General features: G+C 42.9%; 2 protein-coding genes across 6 annotated transcripts in view; one reads left to right on the top strand and one right to left on the bottom strand.

Moving 5' to 3' along the window:
- PCMT1 (protein-L-isoaspartate (D-aspartate) O-methyltransferase) overlaps positions 1-6,841 on the bottom strand; it is a 35,576-nt gene extending 28,735 nt beyond the window's left edge. For 2 of the 4 annotated variants that reach the window (XM_082047245.1, XM_082047244.1), the window contains exon 1: positions 5,702-6,010. In XM_082047245.1, the coding sequence (XP_081903371.1) occupies positions 5,702-5,954 (253 nt within the window). In that variant the 5' untranslated portion in view covers positions 5,955-6,010. Of the gene's footprint in view, positions 1-5,701; positions 6,011-6,251; positions 6,409-6,675 lie in introns of those variants that run through there. The other 2 variants (XM_082047246.1, XM_082047247.1) reach the window with 2 other exon arrangements.
- Positions 6,842-12,441: 5,600 nt separating this feature from the next.
- Positions 12,442-22,654, top strand: NUP43 (nucleoporin 43). 2 transcript variants are annotated; one of them, XM_082047242.1, is made up of 8 exons: positions 12,442-12,614; positions 13,003-13,125; positions 13,409-13,486; positions 14,419-14,596; positions 17,457-17,592; positions 18,558-18,709; positions 19,689-19,811; positions 21,587-22,654. In XM_082047242.1, the coding sequence occupies exons 1-8, from the start codon at positions 12,492-12,494 to the stop codon at positions 21,799-21,801; spliced, it is 1,128 nt and encodes a 375-aa protein (XP_081903368.1). In that variant the 5' UTR covers positions 12,442-12,491; the 3' UTR covers positions 21,802-22,654. The 2 variants fall into 2 exon arrangements, with proteins under 2 accessions (XP_081903368.1, XP_081903369.1); XM_082047243.1 differs by having other exon boundaries at positions 12,443-12,611.
- The last annotated feature ends 84 nt before the right edge of the window (positions 22,655-22,738 follow it).

The raw sequence follows: 22,738 nt of genomic DNA, 5'->3' as shown, positions 1-22,738 counted from the left end.
CTTATTAATAGCTCTTACTGAGCTGTTGATACTACCCCAAGGTGGAAGAAACAGTAGCATCAAAAGAAAGGCTGCAAGTTACTTTGAAACTAAATCATGCGAGATTCCCAGTTTTTAACATACCCGCAAACAAGGGTGATCACCTGCAAGGGAACAGATTTGCAAAATTATTTCTATTTTACAACGGGTTACTAGGCAGCTTTGGACTACCAAAACAAACAAACAAACAAAAAACCCACGAAAAAACCCTATACATTTTTAAACTAAAATGACTGATTATGAAGTGTTGTGATACAAATAAGCAGTCAAAAACATGCTCTCTTTTTTCCTGGATGACTGAGAACTTGGACTTTGTTGCACTGAATTTTGGGGTTGTTGTGGGAAAAAGTAGGTATGTTTTTAAAATTACATGGGCACATTGTCTAAAATTGAGGGGAAAAATTACGCCAAAGAACCAATTAAGAACACAATCATAATTTACACACAGATAAAATGTGATGAATGTTTTAAAAGTTATTCTTCCTTTCTGTTAACATTTCTTATTTTCTGAGATGTTAAACTGTCTTGATTTACTTCAAGATCTCCCTCTTAAAAGGTTAGGGGTATAGAAAGTCCTCCAAAATATTTCACTGACATGTGCAAATCAGTAAGAAATACTTAAATCACTAACAGGAAAGCCTCATGGCAACTCTTTTAGGCAGTTATTTGAATTGCTAACAACAACAAAATCCCAGTGCTCAAAAAAAATAACATCATAGATTTCCACTCTATGCCACCTGAGACTTTAGCTAAATTTATTTTTTTTTTAATTTAGATATTCTTAAATGTTAGTATGTTAATATCAGTGATTGTGTTAAATTTTATTTTTAAAAAGTTTAATTTTCAACTGTTTCATTATCCCGCCATGAATTACAATGCTTAGTCATTCAAGCCTCAATACTACAAGGAAAGTGTGTTTACCGAATGCACACAACAGGCAGCATAACTGCTCGTACAGTGGTAATACTAAATTTGGGTTAAGTGTTTTTTATTTGTCTAACTTTCCATTGCTATTTCGCTTCTTCATGTTCATCCAAGTTACGTTACTCTTCCTTGAGCAAAATTAGACAGATGTAGAAGAGATTTGGATAAACTAAGGGAAACGACACAGAAGGGGAAAAAAAAACAAAACAAAAATAATGTTTCGTTTTTGCTGAACCTAGCTTAGGCTTAGCAATGCCATATTCAATGCCTTCACATTCATGGCAGTTCCCAAATAAATTTAACCTCAGCAATCAAAAACCTGCAACAAATGTGCAGATTCATTATAGGCTACCCTTCACCATGATGAAACTTGCCAAGACATCATTTCTAATTATTTAACATCTAAATAATAAAATACTCAGAGAAATAGCTTTAGCATATCTAAGAACAGAATTCACAAAGCCTGACAATATTTGAATATGTATTGATTCAAAACACAATTCACACTGAAAAATTAGGAATCTGGTCTCAAATGAGCCACAAAATTCTATGGAATTTGTGGTATCTCGTAAATTACAGTTGCTAACTTTTATGATACAGGTTTATTAGATGATGGAGAAGAAACAGTGTAGCAGGAAAGAAGCCCACAAATGGTTAACATTATGCAGCACTTGAGCCACAGTCAAGTTAATTCACCTTCACTTTTGCCCGGAAATGTGTATTCAGGAGAATGTATAACACCACCAAGCTTATAACACCACTGGTATGACATGATCAGAGAAATAAACAAAGAAAGAGCATCATATGGTAGCACACCATATTGATTTGGAGGAGAGAAAGAGAGGTGCGATATAGAAACTTAATTAACTTTGATGGATTGTAAATTGGACAGGGACCAATTTTTCTGTTCTGCAGGTGGGGAAGAATACATGATTTCTACGATGCTGGCATGTAAAGCAACAGGACTTGGCAAGAGCCCAAGAATAAAAGACAGAATGAGATTAAAATGATCCAATAGTGAGATGAGAGAACAGTGGACAACTGAAGATAAAGAGAGGGGGGAAAAAAAGATACAGATACAGAATCTAAAGATCTTAAACCAAGCAAGATAACAGTACATAAATCAATTACCCAGTCTTTCCCTATTTTCTCAGCATCCCTATACAGTAGGTTCATAACAAAAAGAAACGCCAGTCGCAGTTATGTATTTAAACACAGTCAATTATTTCTACGTTTAGCATGATTTCTAACCCTACAGTAATCCGCATTTAGATAGTTTCCTAGAAGTGTCATCTTCTAAAAGATCTTTATTTAAATATTTTTAGGGCAAAATTTTGCTCAAATTTGAAAGCCTGTGTTCAACTATTTTCAGTTAGGAAGAACCAAAGATTGAAATAACTACTCTGTAAAGGTGAAAAAAATATTTTAAAATAGCTTTAAACCTGGAAGAATCAAACATTAAAAAAAAAAAAAAGTCATTAAAATGAGAAGTAGTTTCGAGAATCACTGGAAAACAAAGCAGCTGAACACCTTGTGGAAACAGAACATTCAAGGACAGCATTTTTATTGTGAAGAAAAAGTGCATTTTAAGCAAATTTATTTTGTATATGTCACAAATCACGTATGTATGATGCCTCAAATGAACGGTGCAATAACATGTTTATGATGCAACAAACAGCTAAAAATGAAAACAATAAAACAAAAAGTCATGGAACATTCTTCAGTCACTTGTCTCTATGCACTGAAAAATATGCAAAGTTCCAGGGCCCTCTTCATTAGTTTGTCTCTTTTAAGACATGAAAGCAAAGATAAGACTTGTAAAGAATACATGCCTAAATCTGCATATAAACACACAAACGCACTTACCACTGCTCTAAAACATCGATCTTTACCATTATAGAAAAGTTAATTCTATAGTTATGCAACAGTGAAATGAGCAATAAGCTTATGTTAATATAGTTTCATGAAATTACAGCTCTTTATTGCCAAAACATCGAAGAGACAGTAACTGTCAATAACAACTTACAATACAGAATCATCTTTTAGCTGTTTCAAAGGAAAAGAATATGTAGCCTACAGGAGTCTTCCAGTGAATGTTTTTATTTGGAAGCAAAACCAGTTTAAGAAGCTCCTACTCTCCCCAGCGCATTTACACCCACAACAACGTTCACTGCTTCTCTAACCATTATAGTACAACAGCTTCCAGATATTGAGGAGTTTAAACCTCAATGTTTTGCAAGGAAAGTAATGAGAAAGTAACCCAGTCACACAACACAGCCTCCCTCACAAGCAGTTCTATAAGCACAGTAAAATGAAGACTTGTGGCATAGGGGCAGGAGCAAGAACTTCTCAACCAGGCTGCAGAACAAAATATACTGTGTCACTACAACCCGCATTATTTCCTTTAAGTTATGCAAATTACAGTTACACACAAGATAAACATTAAGACAACATGAAATTAACCTAATCGGCCTTGCATTCTTACTTCTATCATAAAAATGCCAGAAATGCTCCGCTGCTTAGCTGTTTTTAGAGAAAAAAAGTTACATACATTGAGGGATCTACTATTCAAAAAGAATTATCCAGAATATTTTAGTCTTTCTGTAATCAATTATTTGAAGTTTCTTTAAAATATACCTGAGAGAAGTAGGTATCATATAAAACAGTATTTTCTTCTAAACCTGCTCCCAACTTTAGCAACAAGGTATGATCTTACCTGGAGAACTCTTATTTAAAAGTTATGGTCCATAAGGTGCAACTGCTCTGCACTGACAATGCCCTACGACAACAACACAATTCTGCTGCAAGATAAAAAAATCTTTGTGCCTCTGCAATATTTTATTTCCAATCCACTATTTCACACCCCTCAAAATATTTTGGCAAATATTTTTGCAAACCGGAGGGGGAGACGGAAATTACAGACTATAATTTTCCAGGTAACAACCATCACTGTATATTTTGAGATTACCATCTTAAACACGTGTAGTTTACTTCCCTCATCCTATACTGGCTGTTATTGTGTGTACTAACAATAACGGATTTAAATTTGTTATTATTATTTGCAAAGCCCTAAACAGTTTCCATGTGTTGAAAAACAGTGTCATTGTTTTCTTCAACAAATAAATCAGTTTTGCCTTCAGATTCTCAGAGCCATGGACAATTCTGGCAATAATAACCTTTTGGATATATTTTGGAAGTTGACATTCATTTTTACATCAGAAAGTCTTCCCCTGCTGTGTAAGTGAACAGAATTTCAGCAAAACAGTATTTCTAGCCCTTACAGTTGAAAAAAATCAAGCCAAAAAATGCATTGCAACTGTCATAACTAGAAAAAATATTATCTATTTGTTAACCAGGCAGTTTTTACAGTGAAACTGAAAGTCACTTCAACACACATTGTGCTACTGGAGTTCCCAAAAGAACAGCAAAAGAAAATGCTGGTAAGGACCACAGAATCAAAGGATCCAACATAATCAGATTGGAGAAAACCACAAGGATGGTTCTCCTCCAATGCCTCGAAAACAATGAGGCCAAACAGGTGAAGTTGTCTGTGGACTTGCAGCACTACTAAAATAGGAGACAACTGCCATAATACAGGCTCCAAATCTGCATCCTTTTATGTCTAGGATATGGACTTGAGGAGAGGAAGGGAAAGAGCAGGAGTAAAGAAAAGACACTTCAAGTGTATCTAATACAGGTTAATTCGAAATTAATACAAACAACAGAAGCTCTGAACAGGGAGGTGCTATCAACCTGTCCTCTCAGCCCGGATCACATGTAAACGAGCCTGCAGACTTGTGCTGATGTATGTCAGTGAAGGGCACACGCCTAACACCTTCCACATACAGCACGGGGAGAGCACAAACCTCAAGGAACGCCAAGTGCCGGGCAGACACGAGAAAGCTAGAAGAGAATGTGAGTCTGTAACCCCAGCATAGCTCCTCTCCTGTCCCAGTGGTCCTACCCACCTCTTCAAAAGGAGCAACTCGGGACTGGAGCGAGAAGCGAGCATTTCGGACCTCACGAGTGGCCTGCTGCCACACGCCCCTTTCACTAAACAAAAACAACCTCGGTCTCCCCACTGCGGGAAGCCAGGGCCTGAAGGACCGAAGGACGGTCGCTGCGCGCCCGCCGACACCACCGCCCTCCCCACAAGGGCCCTGGGGCACCGCTCCCCACCGCCCAGGGGCGCGCTGACTCGGCGGGGACGGCAGGTGCGAAGCCAGAGGGACACCGAGCCCGGTGCGTGCGGCGGATCACGGGCCCTTCGGAGCTGCCGCCGGGGCGCCGCCTCAGTTCGCACGAGAGGGTTACGAGCAGGCGGGGACAAGGCGGCGGGAACGGTGCCGGAGAAGGGGGGGAGGCGGCGGGCTGAAAACAGTCACGGCCGCCACACAGCGTTTCCCTTTCGGGACCGCCATCGGCGCCGCCCCTCCCGCCGCATCTCCTCCCGCAACAACAGCCCGGGCCCGCCCTGCGCCAGCGGCCGCCGCCCTCCGCCCGGCTGCGGGACGGCGGCGGCGTTTGCCGCGCCCTCCCGGGAGGGACCCGAACGGACACCCAGACACACACCCCCCCGGCTGGGCACCGCCTTCGCCTCCTCCCCCCGCCGGCACTGCTCCTTGACAGTTGGCGGCTGGGCGCGCGCCGCGGGAATGCGAAGTGCGTGCGGCTGGTAACGGTCACTGCGCGGCTGAGGCGTGAGGGGCCCCGCCCGCGCCCCCCGCCCCACACTCACTGCGGAGGTTGTGGATGAGCTCGGAGTGGCTGCTGCCTCCCGACTTCCAGGCCATTGCCAAACACAGTCTGCGGAGCAGGTACAGAGCCGCCTTCAGCGCCGCGACTGCGCACAGCAGCTTCCCCAGGAAGGACACAACCTCCAGCGCCGACACAGGCGCCGCCTCCTCGCCTCCTCCCCCCCCCGCCGTTACGGCTGCCGCGCGCCCGCCGAGGGGAGGGGCCACGCGCCCACTGCCCCGCGCGCCCGACATTCTCCGGCCGCCGCCGCTCCGCCGGCCCGCGCTGCCCCCCGCGCATGCGCGCCCGTTGCCCCCAGGGGCGCGCGTGGGGAGATCCCCGCGCACGCGAAGGGGGTGGGGTCGCTCCGCCGCCGCCCGTCAGGGGCCCGTCTCCTTCCGCCCCGCCGCTCTCCGGAGGCTGCAGGCGGAGGGGAGCGCGGCCGGGCCGCTCGCCCGCTGCTGCAACAGCCCACGCGGGGCAGCCGGCCTTCACCGCCTCCGCGGTCGCAGTGCCACCGCGAGCACCCGGTAACACACGAGTGCGCTTACCGCCGCAGCGCGTCGTAGCCACTCGCGCGGCGCTGGGAGTGCGGAGAGCGCGCGGGACGCGCCCGGGCTGGCGGAGCACACGGATGGCCCAAGCCCCGGTGCCCATAGCGCCCTCCCCCCCAGCCTCCGGGCCCTGAGCCCGCCCCTCCCCACAGCCGCAGCCTGCGGCGCGCGGACTCGGCGGCTGCGCCCTGTTCGCAGGTCTGGCTGCAAGGGTGGCGGATACCGCGCTGGCAGCGAGGGGGCAGCCCTGCCCTCGCCCCAGAAGCGGCGGGGCTGCGGGAGTCGGGACGGATCCGTAGGCTTGTGAGCTGAGGAGCTCCGTTAATGAATGAGTTAGCGAAACAGCGCGTCGGTGCTTTCTTTCCCCTCCGCCCCCCGGCTTTGGCCGCTATCGTGAAAGTAGCCGGCACACGCCGCGTACCGAAGAGGCGGGACAGTGGGGCAGCGGTCCTCGGCCCGGCCGCACTGCCGGTCACGGCGGCGCCGCCGGCTCCCCGCAGCGGCCCAGCGCGCGCCCCGCCGCCCTTGCAACAGAGCCAATTACCGCAGTCCCGCGGCGCGGTACTTTGCATGGGGCGCGCCGATTGGCCTCGGCCAGCCTGCGCGGGCCAGGCCTACGTGTTGGAGGCTGCCATTGGTCAGCGGGCGCGGGCGCGCCGTCGGCCCCACCAGCCCTGACCCGGCCGGGCGGGAGGCGGCTGTCAACGGCAGGGGCGGCAGGACAGCGGCCGTGGAAAGGAAGATGTGACTGGGTAACAACACAAAAAATGGGGAGGAGTGGGAGCTTATGAGAGTTGGCACCTGCGTGTATGGCTAAACGCTGCCAGGGTACCAGTGATCTACAGCAGCATCTGCTGGCGCGATGCTGTTCCCGGACAAACTTACAAACTAGAATTCCTTTCAAAAGGTGTCTAGGTCATAAAATCAGTAACTCAGAATTTAATAAAGGCCAGACTGATGCTTCCGGTGTGGCCTTTTCTCTGTCCCAGTGTAGGCGCACAGTGAAGTAGCAATCTGAAGGGAGAAGTAGCACCTCTGGTTCCTCCCCCAGCCTCTGGCCTAATGCACTTAAGCACAGAATTAACTTCCTACAGTCATGTGGTATTCCCGGGTGCTTCTAAACTCCTTAATTTTTAATTTTGTCACCAATATTCATTTGCCACCTGTTATTTATATGTGTTTCTATTGTTCTTAACAGAAAGCAAATTCCATTGCGGCAATTTTGGGAAACCTACTGTCAGTGCTGTGACTTTTGCATTTGTCCCCCCTTCTGATCCCTGTAAATGAACTTTCACAGGTCCAGGATTCCAATTTTACAGTGCTTCCTCTCTTAATCTGGCACAACAGTGCAAGTATGTCATCTGCTTGGTATCAGACAGCACAGTTTTCAGTTCTTTGCTTTTGAAACATGAGAATAGTGATAGATAACTATGAATAGATAGGCCTTATCAATGGGATCGCGTATAAACATTAGAGAAAATAAGGTATCATCCATCAGATATAAATTCAAATCTTATATTGTTTCTTAAAAGCATTCCTGATGCAAGGACATACACAGCCTAATGTACCCTCATGGGAGACACAAGTAACACCATCTTCTGTGTGAGAACCCATCCTGGGAGGGATAAGCCTGTTCCAGCTCCACGCAACACATATACTACATCCCATCAATGCTGGTTCAGGTGAAGAAAATGAGGTGAAGGTGGGAATCTGGTTTTCTGTTTAGCAGTCAAACCAGTGCAAATCCAGCAGTTGCCCAATGCATATACCAGGACACATCCATAGACTTCCCAGACCTTTCCCAACTGATTCTTTTAATCCTGAAGGCAGATTCACTGCTTCATTTTGTATTCCCCATCTAACTTCTCCTAAGCATGATCTGGCAACTGTTCTACAGTCTGTGAAAGACTACCAGCCTATCCCAGAATATAAAAGGTCTCCCTGTTATATCCAGTGGGCTGGGAGAGAAGGAAAGAAGTCATGCAGTTAGAGGAATTCCCGAAGGGCAGCAAGTACAGAGAACAGACAGACATTGTAAAAATACATACACAAAAATATTTCATTGTTTTAAATGTAAAAGACATTTTCTGTTGTCAGATGCAAGCAAAATGCATTGCTCTCACATAGAGAGGCTGTTGGCAGGAAACTAGCTGGCCTGTGTTTAAAAGCATTCCAGGGATACTTACCCCTTTGGGAGACCAGAAACACAAGAGAAACCATTTACATACAAACTGCTTACTGAGACCAGCATCAATTAGGGTTAAACTTGCCACAGAGAATCGAGAAAGAGCCCACCTTTATCTCTTAGGAACTTGCAGACTTCCCCAGGTACTTTCGGAATGACTGTACCTATTGGCCATTTCTTGGCTATGTTCTTGGCATGACTACTCAGAGAATGACAGGAACGTAAGTGTGAGCCTAAGCAATATCTGGGGTGTCTTGGATGGATACCAGGCATGTGTGAAGGGAACAGCATTTGGCTCTGCTGGTTTCCGGGAGCTTTAAGACAAGCCAAGTTGCCTCAAAGGGCCCTGAGAAACTAACGTGCACCAGTAGTGGCAGGATGCACCCATTTGTGCAGTAAACAAATGTGAGGGTCCCTAGCTCTTTCTGCTCTATAATTCCAGGCCATGAGTCCATTTTTAAAACTTATCCAGAGTACATCCTTTAAGATAAAACTAAAAGGAACACAGACATTCTACACTAGAGTAAAAGACAACCAGAAATTTAAAAAAAAAAAAAAAAAAATTCTGGACGTCAGCATTCATGTGAAACCTCTCCATCTGCTCTGGCACTCAGTATTCTTGCATCCTCTTCCCCCGCACTTGTCCAAACCCACATGAGCACCTTGGTCCCTGGGTGCCCACTGTTGCAGGCAGCTCCATCTCCCACAGGTACAGCCACCTCCCTGGACTCCCCAGGGAGCTCCTGCATGGACAACTCTGTTAGGGAAGAGGCACGGGAATGCCAGTAGCCAGAGTGGGTCACCGCTTGATTATTCTGACACAGAATCCCACGAATTTTAAGCACATGCTGGATCTCTCTTCCACACATTCACCCACATCTCAATCCCTTAGCAGTACTTACATGCATTTATACATAAAGCCCTCCATGCTACTTTTTCTGGTTCATCCCTTGCCTTCTACCTCCTGAACCCATTCAATTTTTAAAGTTCTTTAAATTTAAAGATTTTTAAAATTCTTTGAATCTAAAAAGCATATGAAAAATTGATCATCACTGCCTGATCTCATCTGCTTATGCATATGCATATCACAAGCAGAAATTTCCCTATGAAATGTTCCTGCTGAACATTTCCATAGTTATGTCCCAAACCTCACACTAATTGGCTTCTACACCTACACTCACTCTTCTCCCTGCCTCCATTCTTGTTTTAACTTAACTTCCTCTTATTTCTTTTCCTGCAATCTCAAGCCAGCTTGGTGCATACCTCCATTTTTTACTTCAATTTCAGAAGTTCACATTATTTTGAACTTGGCATCCCTGCTTTCTGCGCCCTGCACTCAAAGAGGAAGTGGGAAGGACCCAGGCACATCAGTGACTCTCTGTGTTAGGGAGCAGCAGAACTGGGACCCCTCCATGAGGGAAGGTGAGCCTGGAGCCAGGGATGACAATGCCACTCAGCAGGACGCCATCCCATGGTGTCCGAGCGAGGCAAGCAGAGCAAGGCTGGGCACAGTAATGGTTTTGCCATCAAGCAAAAGCAAAGTGACAAGTCAGGCCTCAAGTCAATCCATTCACCCAGTCAGGGACATGGCTGGGCACGGGCCCTCCTATGACACAGCTCAGGCCAGGAGCGGGTGCCTAGCCCAGGTGGGAACCCCAGTTAAGGGAGTGTAAGGGTTACAAATGCACTCAGGGCCCTGGCACTCTGCTTTTAAGTCTGCTCTGCAGCTCCCTGCAGAGCGACTGCGCTTGTTCAAGAGATCAAACTGGGCACAACTCCAGGAGTTACGACCAGCAGTAAATACGGCATCTCCAAATAACCTTCTTAAAATATTGTTGAATGATAATTAGAGGAAAGCAAATAATAAGCAAATAAAGTTCAGAATTAGCTTTATCCTGCCCTAGTATATCCACTGATCTAGTAAGTGCCTGCGTTCCCAGGCTCCCTAACCTCTGGCAGAGAGAGGCATGCTTTCCATTTTCTTCCCTTTCACTCACACTCCTAGCTATAGCCGCATTTAAGGACAGTCCATAGATGCTTCTTGTTGTCTCAGCTAACATGTTTGGACCCAATAGCCAGAGTCAGCTTCATCTAGACTTAATGTAATTTTTGACAACCTTGGAAATATTCTAATGAGGCATATTTTCTCTCGGTGTTTGTTTCCTCCTTTTGTTTATTTAAATCTGATATTACACTGAAACAACATACTAACACAGTACACATCTTTCATAATGACCAAACAGAGAATATATGTAAAGGTTTACAGACCAGTCCTAAATCCATCACAGCTCTTCCCTCCATCACATAGCATGCTGCCAACATTTTCTTAAAAAAAAGTGTAAGACTGGGAAGAAAAATAGTGATTCTTTCTTTCCTTCTTAGTGAAAATAGCCTCTATGTCCAACCTACTCCTCTTAATACTACCCAAATGCTTTTGAACAAACAACCTGAGCAAAGAAATAAATCACCCAAGAGCACGAGAGACAAAATAAAGAAATCACAAAGCAACCAACAAAAACATTTGCCTAATAAAACATTTCAATAATCCCAAAGTATTCTCTCTTCAACTTTTAGCTGTCTGGTCTGTAGCTGTATTCCGAGGCTGCCTGTTGACCTTTCTCATGAGTGTTACAAAAATTAGCAGAAAATACCCTTGGAGTTCACAGTGACTTGCAGGATTGCTGTTAATTTAATAAAGGGCCCCAGAGGTATTGACTGCTGTAGAATAATAATGATACTGTGGAGTACAACAAAGCTGTTTTAAGGCTTACGGTATGGTAGACTACAATAGCATCCAGCTTTTTGAATATGTTCAGTGTTGCACTCTGCAGTACCTAATTATTAAAAACCCAAACATTCCTCAAAACTGAAGTTAAAATGATGCATAAATCATATAAAATATCACTGATTTGGTATCACATCTGAAAGATTACAAAATTTCACAGCAGACTTGATGAAAAACTCAGAAATGCTGTGTAGAAGAAATCTGACAGATGGCTTTGGCGGGCAAACAGCAACAGCACAGGCAAAATTTTGACCAAGCCACTGCTGCTAATGCTGGTAATTTCACCTGGCAGATCCTCAGAGAGCTGGCAGTGGCAGCTTTGGAAAAAATGCAGCAGAAAATTGGTTTGTAAAAGTAGGAAGGTGCTTGTGAGAAAGCCCTTCACTGCACTGCAGTGACTGGACAGACAGTCCTGTCCTCCAAAACGACAACATAGCTATGTCAGCCTTAGCTCATTTTACAACCAACCTCTGAACTTTATTTATTGCATGGTTGTCTAGGTCTCCAGTGAAATACGATAAAGGAAGCACATGTACGTTCTTGTTTGATTTAATGCACTATTTGGGACATTAAAAAATATTGTTGTGCTTCCTTCTGTCCAGGTAGGAATCTGACTGAAGGAGGAGAATATCAATCACAGATATTTAAAAGCAAATCTAGACTGGAAATCATTAGTTGCTGTACAAGTCACTATTTTCGGAAAATAAAAGTTGGCGGCCTTGTGAAGATGTAACATACCCGTGTAACATTCTGGGGGGAAGGCAGCCCAGCTGCGCAGGCAGGTGAGCACACTGCCAAATTCACTTATTTGCTCCTTTCTCTCCCGGGCCCAATTCTGCACAGAACTGGGCGGTACGCGCGGGTGTAGCGGTCGCGGTCCGTGCCGGCGAGGCCCGGGCACACAGCGGCAGCGCCCGGCACTCCCTGCTCCTGCGTTCCCCAGGACGGGAACGCAACCTCCGCGCCCACTCCTCCGGCTGCCGGTTAGCTGACAGCCGGCGCTGATAGGGCGCAGTCCGCCCCGGCCTCTCCGTCTCGGTAAGTGCTGGCAGCTGGCGCGGTGCGGCTGCTACATACGGCGGGTCCGGGCCGGCAGCCGCCCCGCTTCCCCGCCATGGCTGGCCCCGGTCCCGGCCCCAGCCCGCCCGGGCGCGTTCTCGCTCGCCGCCGCGCCACAATCCTGTCCCTCCGCGCTCGCCGTCGTGCCGCAGCCAATCAGCAGGCGCGCCGCGGGTCGGGCGGGAGCCGGCGCGCGGCGTGGGCGGCCATGGAGGATGTGTGCGCCAAGTTCGTGTCGCAGAAGATCAGCAAGACGCGCTGGCGGCCCCTGCCCGCCGCCGCGCTCCAGTCCCCCGACCTCTTCGCCACCGGCTCCTGGGACAACGAGGTAGCGGGTGGGTGGGCCCGGCGGCGCGGCGCGTGCTTCCCGCTGGTGGGTGAGACGTGCGGCGGCACCTGCTGCCCCCTCAGCCCTCTCAGTCTTCGCTTAGAGAGAGCCGGAGTTCGGCGTGAGCGTTGCCCGTCCCGGCGTTCCCTTGGGTATGCCTTGCGCGCATTGCATCCCTAAGGAAGCCAGGGTCCGCCTCGCTGCTCCGCAGGGCTATCCCGCGGAGTCGGTGCTTCCCAAAGGCGGGCGATGGCTTCCTCAGGAGCAGAGCGGCCTGCAGCACATTGCTTTCCTTGGCTGTGGAGAGAAGGCTGTGACATCTGGGCTGGTTTATTGTTAGAGACTTCTAGAAGCGTTTTAGAGTAAAACTGGTGGTGTCGTTTCCTCACAGGATAACAGGATCTCCCTTTGGTCTGTTGGAGACCTTGGAAATGTGGGCCTCAATGGTGAATATCAAGGAGAACCTCAGCTGCTGTGTGACATCAGGCACAATGGTGATGTTATGGACATGCAGGTAAAATTGCTGTGCTGAATAGATCTGTATTTTTTAAGGGCTTGTCACTTAGGAGAAGTTTAGTGATAGTGATCTGTCAAAATGCTGAGATTGACAAAAAAAGGACTTATGAAGAAGAGAGACAAAATCAACCAGGATCAGATTGTGGTGGGGTTGTTTTGTTTGTTTTGCTTTGGGTTTTTTTTTGACTATACCTACCAATAACTTAGGTTACTCTAAAATCAAAATGATCATCTGGGTTCTGATATCAGCCAATAGTATGCTTATTATTATCTGTCTTTAGTTTTTGGATCAAGAGAGAATCGTGGTTGCCTCATCAACAGGAACTGTAACTATATTCCGTCATCACCAAAATAACCAGGTAAGTAACTTGCACTGGCTTTAAGCTGCTATTCTGTGTGATACAGGTCGCTTTGATCTTAGCATAAGATTTCTCAAAACTGCTAGAGCAAGAAACATCTGCATACCAAAATCAGTTTTTTGAAATGTGTTTAAAAAAGCTTTGGCTTCATAAATAAAAGAAACAAAAAAGCATTCTGCATACATGCCACATAAGTTAGATTCCAGAGATAGATAGGCTGGGGTATCCACTTCTATATTTGTGTAACTAAATGGTCCATTCACTGGAAACATACTTTAAGAGTCAGGGTTGTTTGGGGAGAGTAGGTATTAATGGACTTGTACCTGCCTTATTAGAGTTTTTGCATTCTCGAACTAAATGACTGATGTGGAATTTCTTCTCACGAGTATTGTGTGAAGGAAGATATGTAAAGTCTGTAGTCTTTTGCTTTGATTGTAAATCGCTGAAAATAAATGCGTAATGACTTTTTATATATTCACAATGACACAATAAAGACTAATATCTGTTAACAGTTTGAGGTGGTGCCTAAAATAAACTAAATTCCTTGCAATCAAAATCTAAATCAGACCTTGTATTTTGTGAAGGCCTCAACTCTTTTGTCCCGGGAAAAGATTGAAGGGATAAGTCTAGTAAAAAACATTTTCACAGTTCATAAATAGATTGTGTTCTTTCTGAGTTCTAGCTCATGTGAAAAAGGTTGTTTAGAGAAGAAATAATCCATGTTCCATTGAAGGGTTGTATGCTCAAGAGTTGAGAAAAACTTGAGAGAAAGAGTTGAGAAAATCTCTGATTCTTATTTGTATAGGAGAGTAATTCCTGGGAGTTAGTGTGGCTTTCCTGGAGCTTGTTTCTGGTTTCATGAGTATTCTGGAAGCTTTGGTCTATCAGGATCATTATTTAACAGCAGAATTTCATGTCTGGTTACTACTTAGACTTTATCTGCCAACCAGCGGTGGGAGAAAGCCCATTATCATGTGGATCAAGACACGTCTTGTGGTGGAGCAGCATGTACCGGGGTCATCTGCAACAACCCAGAAATTGTCACTGTTGGAGAAGATGGTAGAATAAATCTCTTCAGAGCTGACCAAAAGGATGCAGTAAGATCTATAGGTATGTCAAATAACTGTTCAAATTAGTTTGATTTGGAGTGTTTTGTTTGGATTTAACTTCTCAAATGATAACACCACAAAGTCAGTTGAGAATTGAATTAAATATTCCAAGTTGATTGTGTTTGCTCCAGACTATTCAGGTATTCCTCCAGACTTCAGATACTTGAAGCACATTTCAGATATATTTCTATGGTCATTCAGATATTTGGCAGCAGATGGAGAAGTATCACACCTAGCATTCCCTGTAGGCTTCTGGTTCATCTAGAACTATTAAATGCCAGGACTGTATACATTAAATATGGCTAGAAGTATTGTGTCCAAGTTCTTTATAACTGGAGGTCAGTAAAATAGTCATTTCAGTTTGCTGTTTGTACTAAGATTAGCCCTCATGGTGGCCATATACAAAAACACCTCTTTCTCTGCATATAAAGGAACACCAAGAACCAGAAACCACTGTTTGTACCCTGTTCTTCTACCAGACAGAAGGACACCAAGTGTCAAAATGTGGTGATTCCCAACTCTTCTACCATACTACTCTCATGGAAATAGAATACAAGTTTGTAGCATCTGTTGGAAATGAAATTTAATAGAAGAAATAACTTAAAGGACAGTAACACTGAGTTTGATAGCAGCATTATTAAACCAGAACCTTCTCCCTGAAACTTCTGTTTGACACAGCATCTGTGTTTCTCCTCAAGTGAAATCCTTCCTCCAGCAGATGAAGGAATTCACACAGTGATAAGCCAATTAAGGAAGGAAGTGCCCTGGGATTTCTAGAGGGGATACTTGTGTGTGCATGGCTGTATATACACACACAAGATAAATCCTATTAATTGCCGCCCTTTACTGAAGCTCCTTGAGAATTCCTGTAGGAAACCTTTCAATACTTTTTTTCTTTCACAAAACACAGTAACTTCTCCTTTGAGGAGTGAAAACATTAACTAGTTTAAAAGGATTATTTTATTTTTTAATTTTTACTTACAGATACTAACACGGAATGTTCTGATACAAGTTAAATAGAGTAGAATATTTTGCTGACTCACAGGAAGCACATGTCCGCCAAAAAAAAAAAAAAAATCGATATTTTTCGCTGGGTAATTGCTCAGATGCTTACATACAGATTTAACAATGTGCAGGATTCAAGCTGTTAGTTTTCTTAGTGCTCACTTGATAGTACTATGTAAATATACTTGCTTTGTAATTGCAGCATCAGCCAGTGTTATGCTGCAGTAAGACTTTGCATTGAGATTTCCTGGTTCCTGCATTGAGATTTAAGAAATCACATGTAAATTAATTGAGAAATGTCCTTTTGGAAATGGGAAAGGAAATGTTAAAATAGGCGTGGTCCATAAATAAGTCAATCGTACCTATGACCTGGTAAGTGAAGCTTACCTGGAGTTATGTGGAAGGGGACTAGCACAAACTCATTGACTAGGGATTGTTGTACAATAAAAGTTGGAGAGGGGAGTGAGAACATCTTGGAAGATGCTTTGAAGTTCTTCAGGATGGCGTTCCATAATGTAAGCAATTCTTCGTACTGCTTCCCAATTCAATGACATCTTGACATTTCCTGTGTGCCAAGATGAATCCTCAGCATGTTTTAACATGAAGATAGAACTCTTGTACCTCATGAAATATTTGTAAAGGAGTACTTTGCTGTTACTGTTTAATGGATTTAACAGTACCATACAAAGTTGATGGGTTTATAGTCAGTTGTGGTAGGAGAAAAATCTTCAGCATTAAAAACAATGTAGAAATCTTTCCGAGCCATAAAATGTATCATTGCTAAAACACTGTTATTCTGTCACAAAATTTTAAATCCTTTAGAACTTCAGTGTTCAGTAATCTAACACTTTTTAATGGTATTTTGGTGTGTGTGTGTGTTTGTTTTTTCTTTCCCTTGACTTTCATTTGAATAGTAGGCAGAAAAATCATTCAAATATCTGGAACCAGGCATCAATGTAACTTGTCTGTCTCAATATCAGAAAAGGTTTCCATCTTATGCAGCAAGAGATTTGCATATATTTTCAGTATGGGCTTACACAAATAATTTTAAAATACTTGAAGTAAAAGTAGACTTAACAACGTTACCCATCATAATCAAGGTGATAATTTTATATACAACAACAACATGAAAATATAAGAAAATGGTGTCTATATTATCTCCTAAAGCCTGAAAAGTTTCACCTCAGTGCTGTGAAGTTTTCGACACTGTAAATTATTGTGACCAAGAGAAGCACTGGAGAAAAGGACCTGAAAAAAAAGAGCCTTGCTATTTAGTTAACAAGCACAGCATAATTCTGGTTTGGCTGTAAGGACAAGGATGGATATCACATTGACATTCTTGGAAAAGGTCTAAAGAAAGTTGGTGAATTAAGTGCTTCTGCACACACCTGCTTGATGTTCTCAGCCAGAGTTACTGTTTCTTATGTTCAAAGGAAGAATTGCATTATGAGAAGCTCCATTGCTTGCCTCCTGTCAGCAGATGCAGAGCATATAAAGAAAACTCTTATGAAAACCATGGACCTGGGTAAATAGATTCTTCTTCTTAGGAACTATAGAAAGAAATCTTACAGATCAACAAGTAGTTCTGTAAGCACCAGAGCAAATTAAATATAGCTTCTTACAGATTTGTCTCAGCAGTGTTTGATATAGGAAGCAATGGCTTCTTATTCATAGGGTACCCTTGCAAGACTTAAAGTTCACATGACGCTGGTCTGTCTCTGCCCTTGAAAATACAGAAATGTTGTATCCATGTTTAAGCAGCCGTGTTCTGTTTTCTAAAGAGTTCTTTTATCATAGTTAAATGGAGACCAGCATTCCACAGGTTTACCTGACTGCTTTCCTTATCTCTCTTGCAGACAATGCAGACAGCAGTACACTCCATGCAGTGACTTTCCTTCGCACAAATGAGATCTTGACAGTAAATTCAATTGGACAGTTAAAAATATGGGATCTCAGACAGCAAAGAAATGAGCCATCTCAAATATTTTCTTTGTAAGACCTTTTTTTTTTTTTTTTTTTTTTTTAATGAATTTACTGAGAAGGATGTGTTTCTTTATATAATCTGATTTAAATCTTTCCTGACACCTTGACAATGGGATCATGATTGGTTTTTGGTTTGGTTTGGGGTTTTTTGCTGAAAATCCTAAAAACAAAGTTCTTTGGTATTTAAATGATCAAAAGCAGATTCTGCGTAATGGCTGAATTACTGTTGTGGTTAAGCATTGTATTTAGGTGGTCTGTATTATGACTTAACTCTTGCAGGACTAGTGCAGCTGTACAATTGATCTTTTTTTAAGAAGAAAAACAAAAAAAAACAACCCTTCACCTATAACTCTTTCCCTAATTGAATATACTTTACATCTGTGTTTCTCCACAAGCTCAGTAGAAAGTTTCTGGCACTTGAAATGAATTTCAATGACAACTTTGTGTCTTATAAGGTATTGTGAGAAAACAAACTGAGCTAGACTCAAATCCTCTTGCCTGTGAAATAATTCCCATTGCTGTTAATAGGCTGTGGTTTATGTACCTGCTTTTGCAAGCACCCAGTCTGCCTTTGTAAGTCTTAGTATATGCTGAAACTCTGATTAGAATATGAATTACAGGGTAAACTTATTATTGTAGGTATACTTAGAGCAGACCTAGACTGTTATCTGTATGTGAGGTTTTCCCACTCCTGTAAAGCTGTTGGATACTGTGTAGATGCCTGTATACAACAAGGCATAGAACCTTTGTAGGTTCATCCAATTGTAGCTTCATGTTATTGCCGTACCTTTAATTTCCAGTAGATGTCATGCGGCTTCAGCCTGCAGTGACCAGATGCTGCAGGAATTGAAGCTGCAGCCTATGCAGTTACCTTGTTCATCAATGCTCAAAGAAATAAAGAAGAACAAAATAGAAACTGAATAAAGAGTTCATGTTTGGGTTAGTGGTTTTTTTTTTTTACTTCTCCTTTGCAGGACAGGTGACAGAGTTCCTCTGCACTGTGTGGACAGGCATCCCAATCAGCAGCACATTGTGGCCACAGGGGGCCAGGATGGGATGCTGAGTATATGGGACATCAGGCAGGGTACTATGCCAGTGTCCCTGCTAAATGCTCATGAAGCAGAAAGTAAGTACCTGAAATGGAAGGGAGAGAAGAAGGTGGCATTTTAGAAAAGTTTCTGATTTCTGTAAAAAAATGAGGTGGTGTTTCTACAATAGAAAGCAGTCACATAGTTGCTACTTAGTGTGTTTTCATACAGTTGGCTTCAGTTTGTTCCTTCTCTGTATGTGAGACTGTTTTTATCTAAAAGCCAACTCTATCCAAACTGAAACTAGACTTAGTAACCAGTTCTTTAATGAGTCATTAGATGCGTTTAATCAGAATGGCTGTGATTCTAGAAGGGTAGGTATGTAAATAGTCATAGAAATTGATGCTGTAGTATGCACTTGCAGTAAAGCAAGAATGCAGTTACTAACAAACCTGAAAACCTGAGGAAAGAGACTGAAGATGGTACAGATCCATCTGGTGCCTCCACAATGCTGAAACAGCTCACCTTCCTCATAACTTTAAATGAACAAGACAGCAATTCATTTCATGCTCAAAATTTCTTGATGCCACAATTATATTTAAGGAGTGAAAATATTTCTTGAGAAGTTAAGTTTTACTGTTTTACTGACTTAAATATCTTTTGTACAGTTGTGGTGTTCAGACAAAAAAATAATGTGTGTGCTGGGAAGGAATGCATGCTGTGTGCAAACTGAAACTTGATAGCAGGGAAGATGGCATGAGAAAGTATTCAGAATGCCTGAATTCAGATAAGATTTTAACCTTTAACAATTTCCACAGTACTGAAAATGCAACAAAATAGCCGCTTTTTTTTTTCTTTCTTTTTCCTCTCTTCCTAGGGGAGGGAAAACAGCACTAAATAACTTAAGGATGGAATTTTGGGTTTCTTACCCACACACACTTAACAATTCAAGGTTTTTGTGGGGGCCTGGGTTCTTGTTAAGTGCATGTCCACATCATGCTGGCCAAAGCACTCTGACCAAAATACTTAATACTTGTTCTGAAGTGGTTTTGTTTGATTTTTATTTGATACCTCCAGTGTGGGAAGTTCACTTCCATCCTTCCAACCCTGATCACTTATTTACATGTTCTGAAGATGGGTCTCTTTGGCACTGGGATACTTCCACAGATGTATCTGAAAAACCATCTTTTCTTCATCAAGGTAAGGATGTTTGAAGTCGATCTGCACTGAATTTGTCAGTTGGCAACATAATTAAAGTTGGTGTTCTCACATGACCCAATTAATAACACAAGCCTAATACAGAAAATTACAAGAAAGCCCTGATAGGCACTTTAGGAAAAAATAAGGCAAACAGTTGTGTGAGTTTCTTGTGGTCTGCATTTGTTTTGTTTTGAATGTGCTGTACTCTGTCCAGTGTGTGAAGGGGCACATCCAGTATTTCAAAGATAGATCGTGTTCACTTAAAAAACATCTGTATATAGCAAAGAATATTGTGTCCAGTTCTGGGCCCCTCAGTTCAAGAAGGACAGGGAACTGCTGGAGAGAGTCCAGTGCAGGGCGACAAAGATGATTAAGGGAGTGGAGCATCTCCCTTATGAGGAAAGGCTGAGGGAGCTGGGTCTCTTTAGCTTGAAGAAGAGGAGACTGAGGGGTGACCTTATTAATGTTTACAAATATATAAAGGATGAGTGTCATGAGGATGGAGCCAGGCTCTTCTCGGTGACAACCAATGGTAGGACAAAGGGTTATGGGTTCAAATTGGAACATAAGAGGTTCCACTTAAATATGAGAAGAAACTTCTCAGTAAGGGTAACAGAACACTGGAACAGGCTGCCCAGGGGGGTTGTGGAGTCTCCCACTCTGGAGACATTCAAAACCCGCCTGGACACATTCCTGTGTAACCTCATCTAAGTGTTCCTTCTCTGGCAGGGGGATTGGACTAGATGATCTTTTGAGGTCCCTTCTGATCCCTAACATTCTGTGATTCTGTGAAAGACATGAAAGAAGCCTAAATGACACATTACTATCTGAGTCTCTGAGGCAGATATGCAAAATGTTGTAATACCAAAATAATTTTTACCTTAATAGCATAGTGGAATTACAAATTCAGGGTCATAATTGGAACTTTCAATGAATGAAACTGTATCCCTTTGTATTGTGGCTGGATTTTTATTAAGGATATGATACTGACTTAATGTAAACATTCATTTTCACATTCTAGTCACAAAGACTGCTTAATTGCTTGTCACTTCAGACTGTAAACAGTAGGGAAAGTTTCAGGTGTCATCTGCTGCCTTTGGCTTCAAAGTTGCCATTCAAAGCTCAGTTCTGTATAGGGAAACAATAGCATAACTGATTCAAGTTGAAATCTGAATGTTTTCAGGTATACTAAATAGAAATTGTTTAGCACCACTGCCAGCCACTTGTTAATTTTAGACTGACTGATAGTTCTCAAACTGTGAGACGTCAGTTTGAATGTAAAATGTTATCTGGAAAAAATTCAAAGTGAAATCCAGGTGTATCACTTGCTGCAGAGTAAGTAGGGAGAAGAGATGGTAGGGAATAAGTGTTACTAAAGGGAAGCTGATGCCCCAAATGTATCAAGACACTGTATAGAAAGAATTTTGTTCCTAGGTCTGTCCTTGCTTTAGTCTCCAGCTAGAAAAACTTGTAGCTACTTACACTGTTTGTTCAGCAAGATGAGTTCATAACTGTACGGACCTATTTCTCTTAACTGAGGACAGAGCTGCTAGCAGGTTTCTGTGATCACCTCAAGTACTTGATTTTTTTTTTTTTTTTTTTTTTTAGCATTTTTTCCTTTGTTTACCAAAGGGATGACATCTATTAACTAATCTGAAAACTGACTTAAATATAAAATGATGTTCCCATTATGTCTGTCCCATACCTATTATGTTTCTCCAAGTTCTGATAATGCATAAACTAAATTGGAACTTATTTCCCTCTCTTTCTTTCAGGAGGAAGAAGTACTACGTATTTTTCCCACAATGCCATTAATCAGTCTGTAGTAAGTGCCTGGCTAAGCAACGATCCTACCAAAGACCGCATGGAAATCACCAACTTAATTCCAAATCAGACTTTGTCTGTGAACAGTTTAGATGTTTTAGGACCATGCCTAGTATATGGTACTGACGCAGAGGCTATTTACGTGAACAGACAACTCTTTGCGTGAAATGACTCCAGTGTCCCTTTGAAGTACTGATCACCTTGAACTACTGGGAAATGTCAGGTTCTTTCTTAATGATGCTCACTAGTCTGTTGTCAGCATGTGGGGCAGAGGCCTCCAGCTTGGTCCTGGTACTGCAGAAGAATTGTAAGGTAACTCAAATTCTGAAAGCTGTAACTCATTACTGATGCTCCAGGATGGGTCACTTATTTCTTTCCCAGTGCCTGTTTGGTTTCAGTAAGCAGGTTGCTAGTGCAAGATATTTGCTGCAAACTGATGCCCATAATACACACGTGCATACAAAATGAAGAGAAGGTAAACCCCTGATTATTCCCGCCCTGGTGAAGATATTTTTCAAGGATTAATTCTAAGGCCAAACTATGGGGTTCTTTGAAATTCTTTTTATGTCACCTGAGAGAGGGGTTTTTTAATCTGAGTTTTATTTAGTTTTTATTTAGGGGACCTAACTTTTTATGTTAGCTCATGAGAACTGGAAAGGAAAGCTGTTGAAGCTGTGAAATGTGAAAGGTTCTATAGGAATCTTAGCATTTTGGTAACATTATTTTGGATTATCTACAGCTTCATCATGGATGCTGAATGTTAAAACTCGATAATGTGCTGGTAACTCTCAACAGATTTTTCTTTTTATAGTTGAGGTCCTAATTGACAGATGTGTTGGCTGTGTTTTCAGATGTGGGAACAAGACTTTCTAAAGTGGAGACATAGTCTTTGTCACAATCAAAATTTCACATCTGGTCTGTTGCAAACTTTGAAAAGTTAAATCTTATGATTGGTGTTGTACCTACTTTTTTTTTGCAGAGAACCCTTTCTCTTTTTAATAAAAAGCTTTGCACAGGAATACTGGTCTGACTACTAAATTAGTTTGAATAGATGTAATCATCTTTTCAGGAAGGTAAATAACTGCAAGTTATTTGTACTGATC

This window comes from Streptopelia decaocto (assembly GCF_964273445.1).
Source record: "Streptopelia decaocto genome assembly, chromosome: 3".
Classification (NCBI taxonomy): Eukaryota; Metazoa; Chordata; class Aves; order Columbiformes; family Columbidae; genus Streptopelia; species Streptopelia decaocto.
The sequence above is the reverse complement of the archived record's forward strand: the minus strand, read 5'-3'. Positions and strand labels throughout refer to the sequence as shown.

Excerpts from the sequence above, each read along its gene's own strand:
- NUP43 (XM_082047242.1), top strand. The coding sequence starts at position 12,492 with ATGGAGGATGTGTGCGCCAAGTTCGTGTCGCAGAAGATCAGCAAGACG. Across the intron at positions 13,487-14,418 it reads GTCATCACCAAAATAACCAG|ACTTTATCTGCCAACCAGCG; the intron begins GTAAGTAACTTG and ends GTTACTACTTAG. Across the intron at positions 18,710-19,688 it reads AAATGCTCATGAAGCAGAAA|TGTGGGAAGTTCACTTCCAT; the intron begins GTAAGTACCTGA and ends TGATACCTCCAG.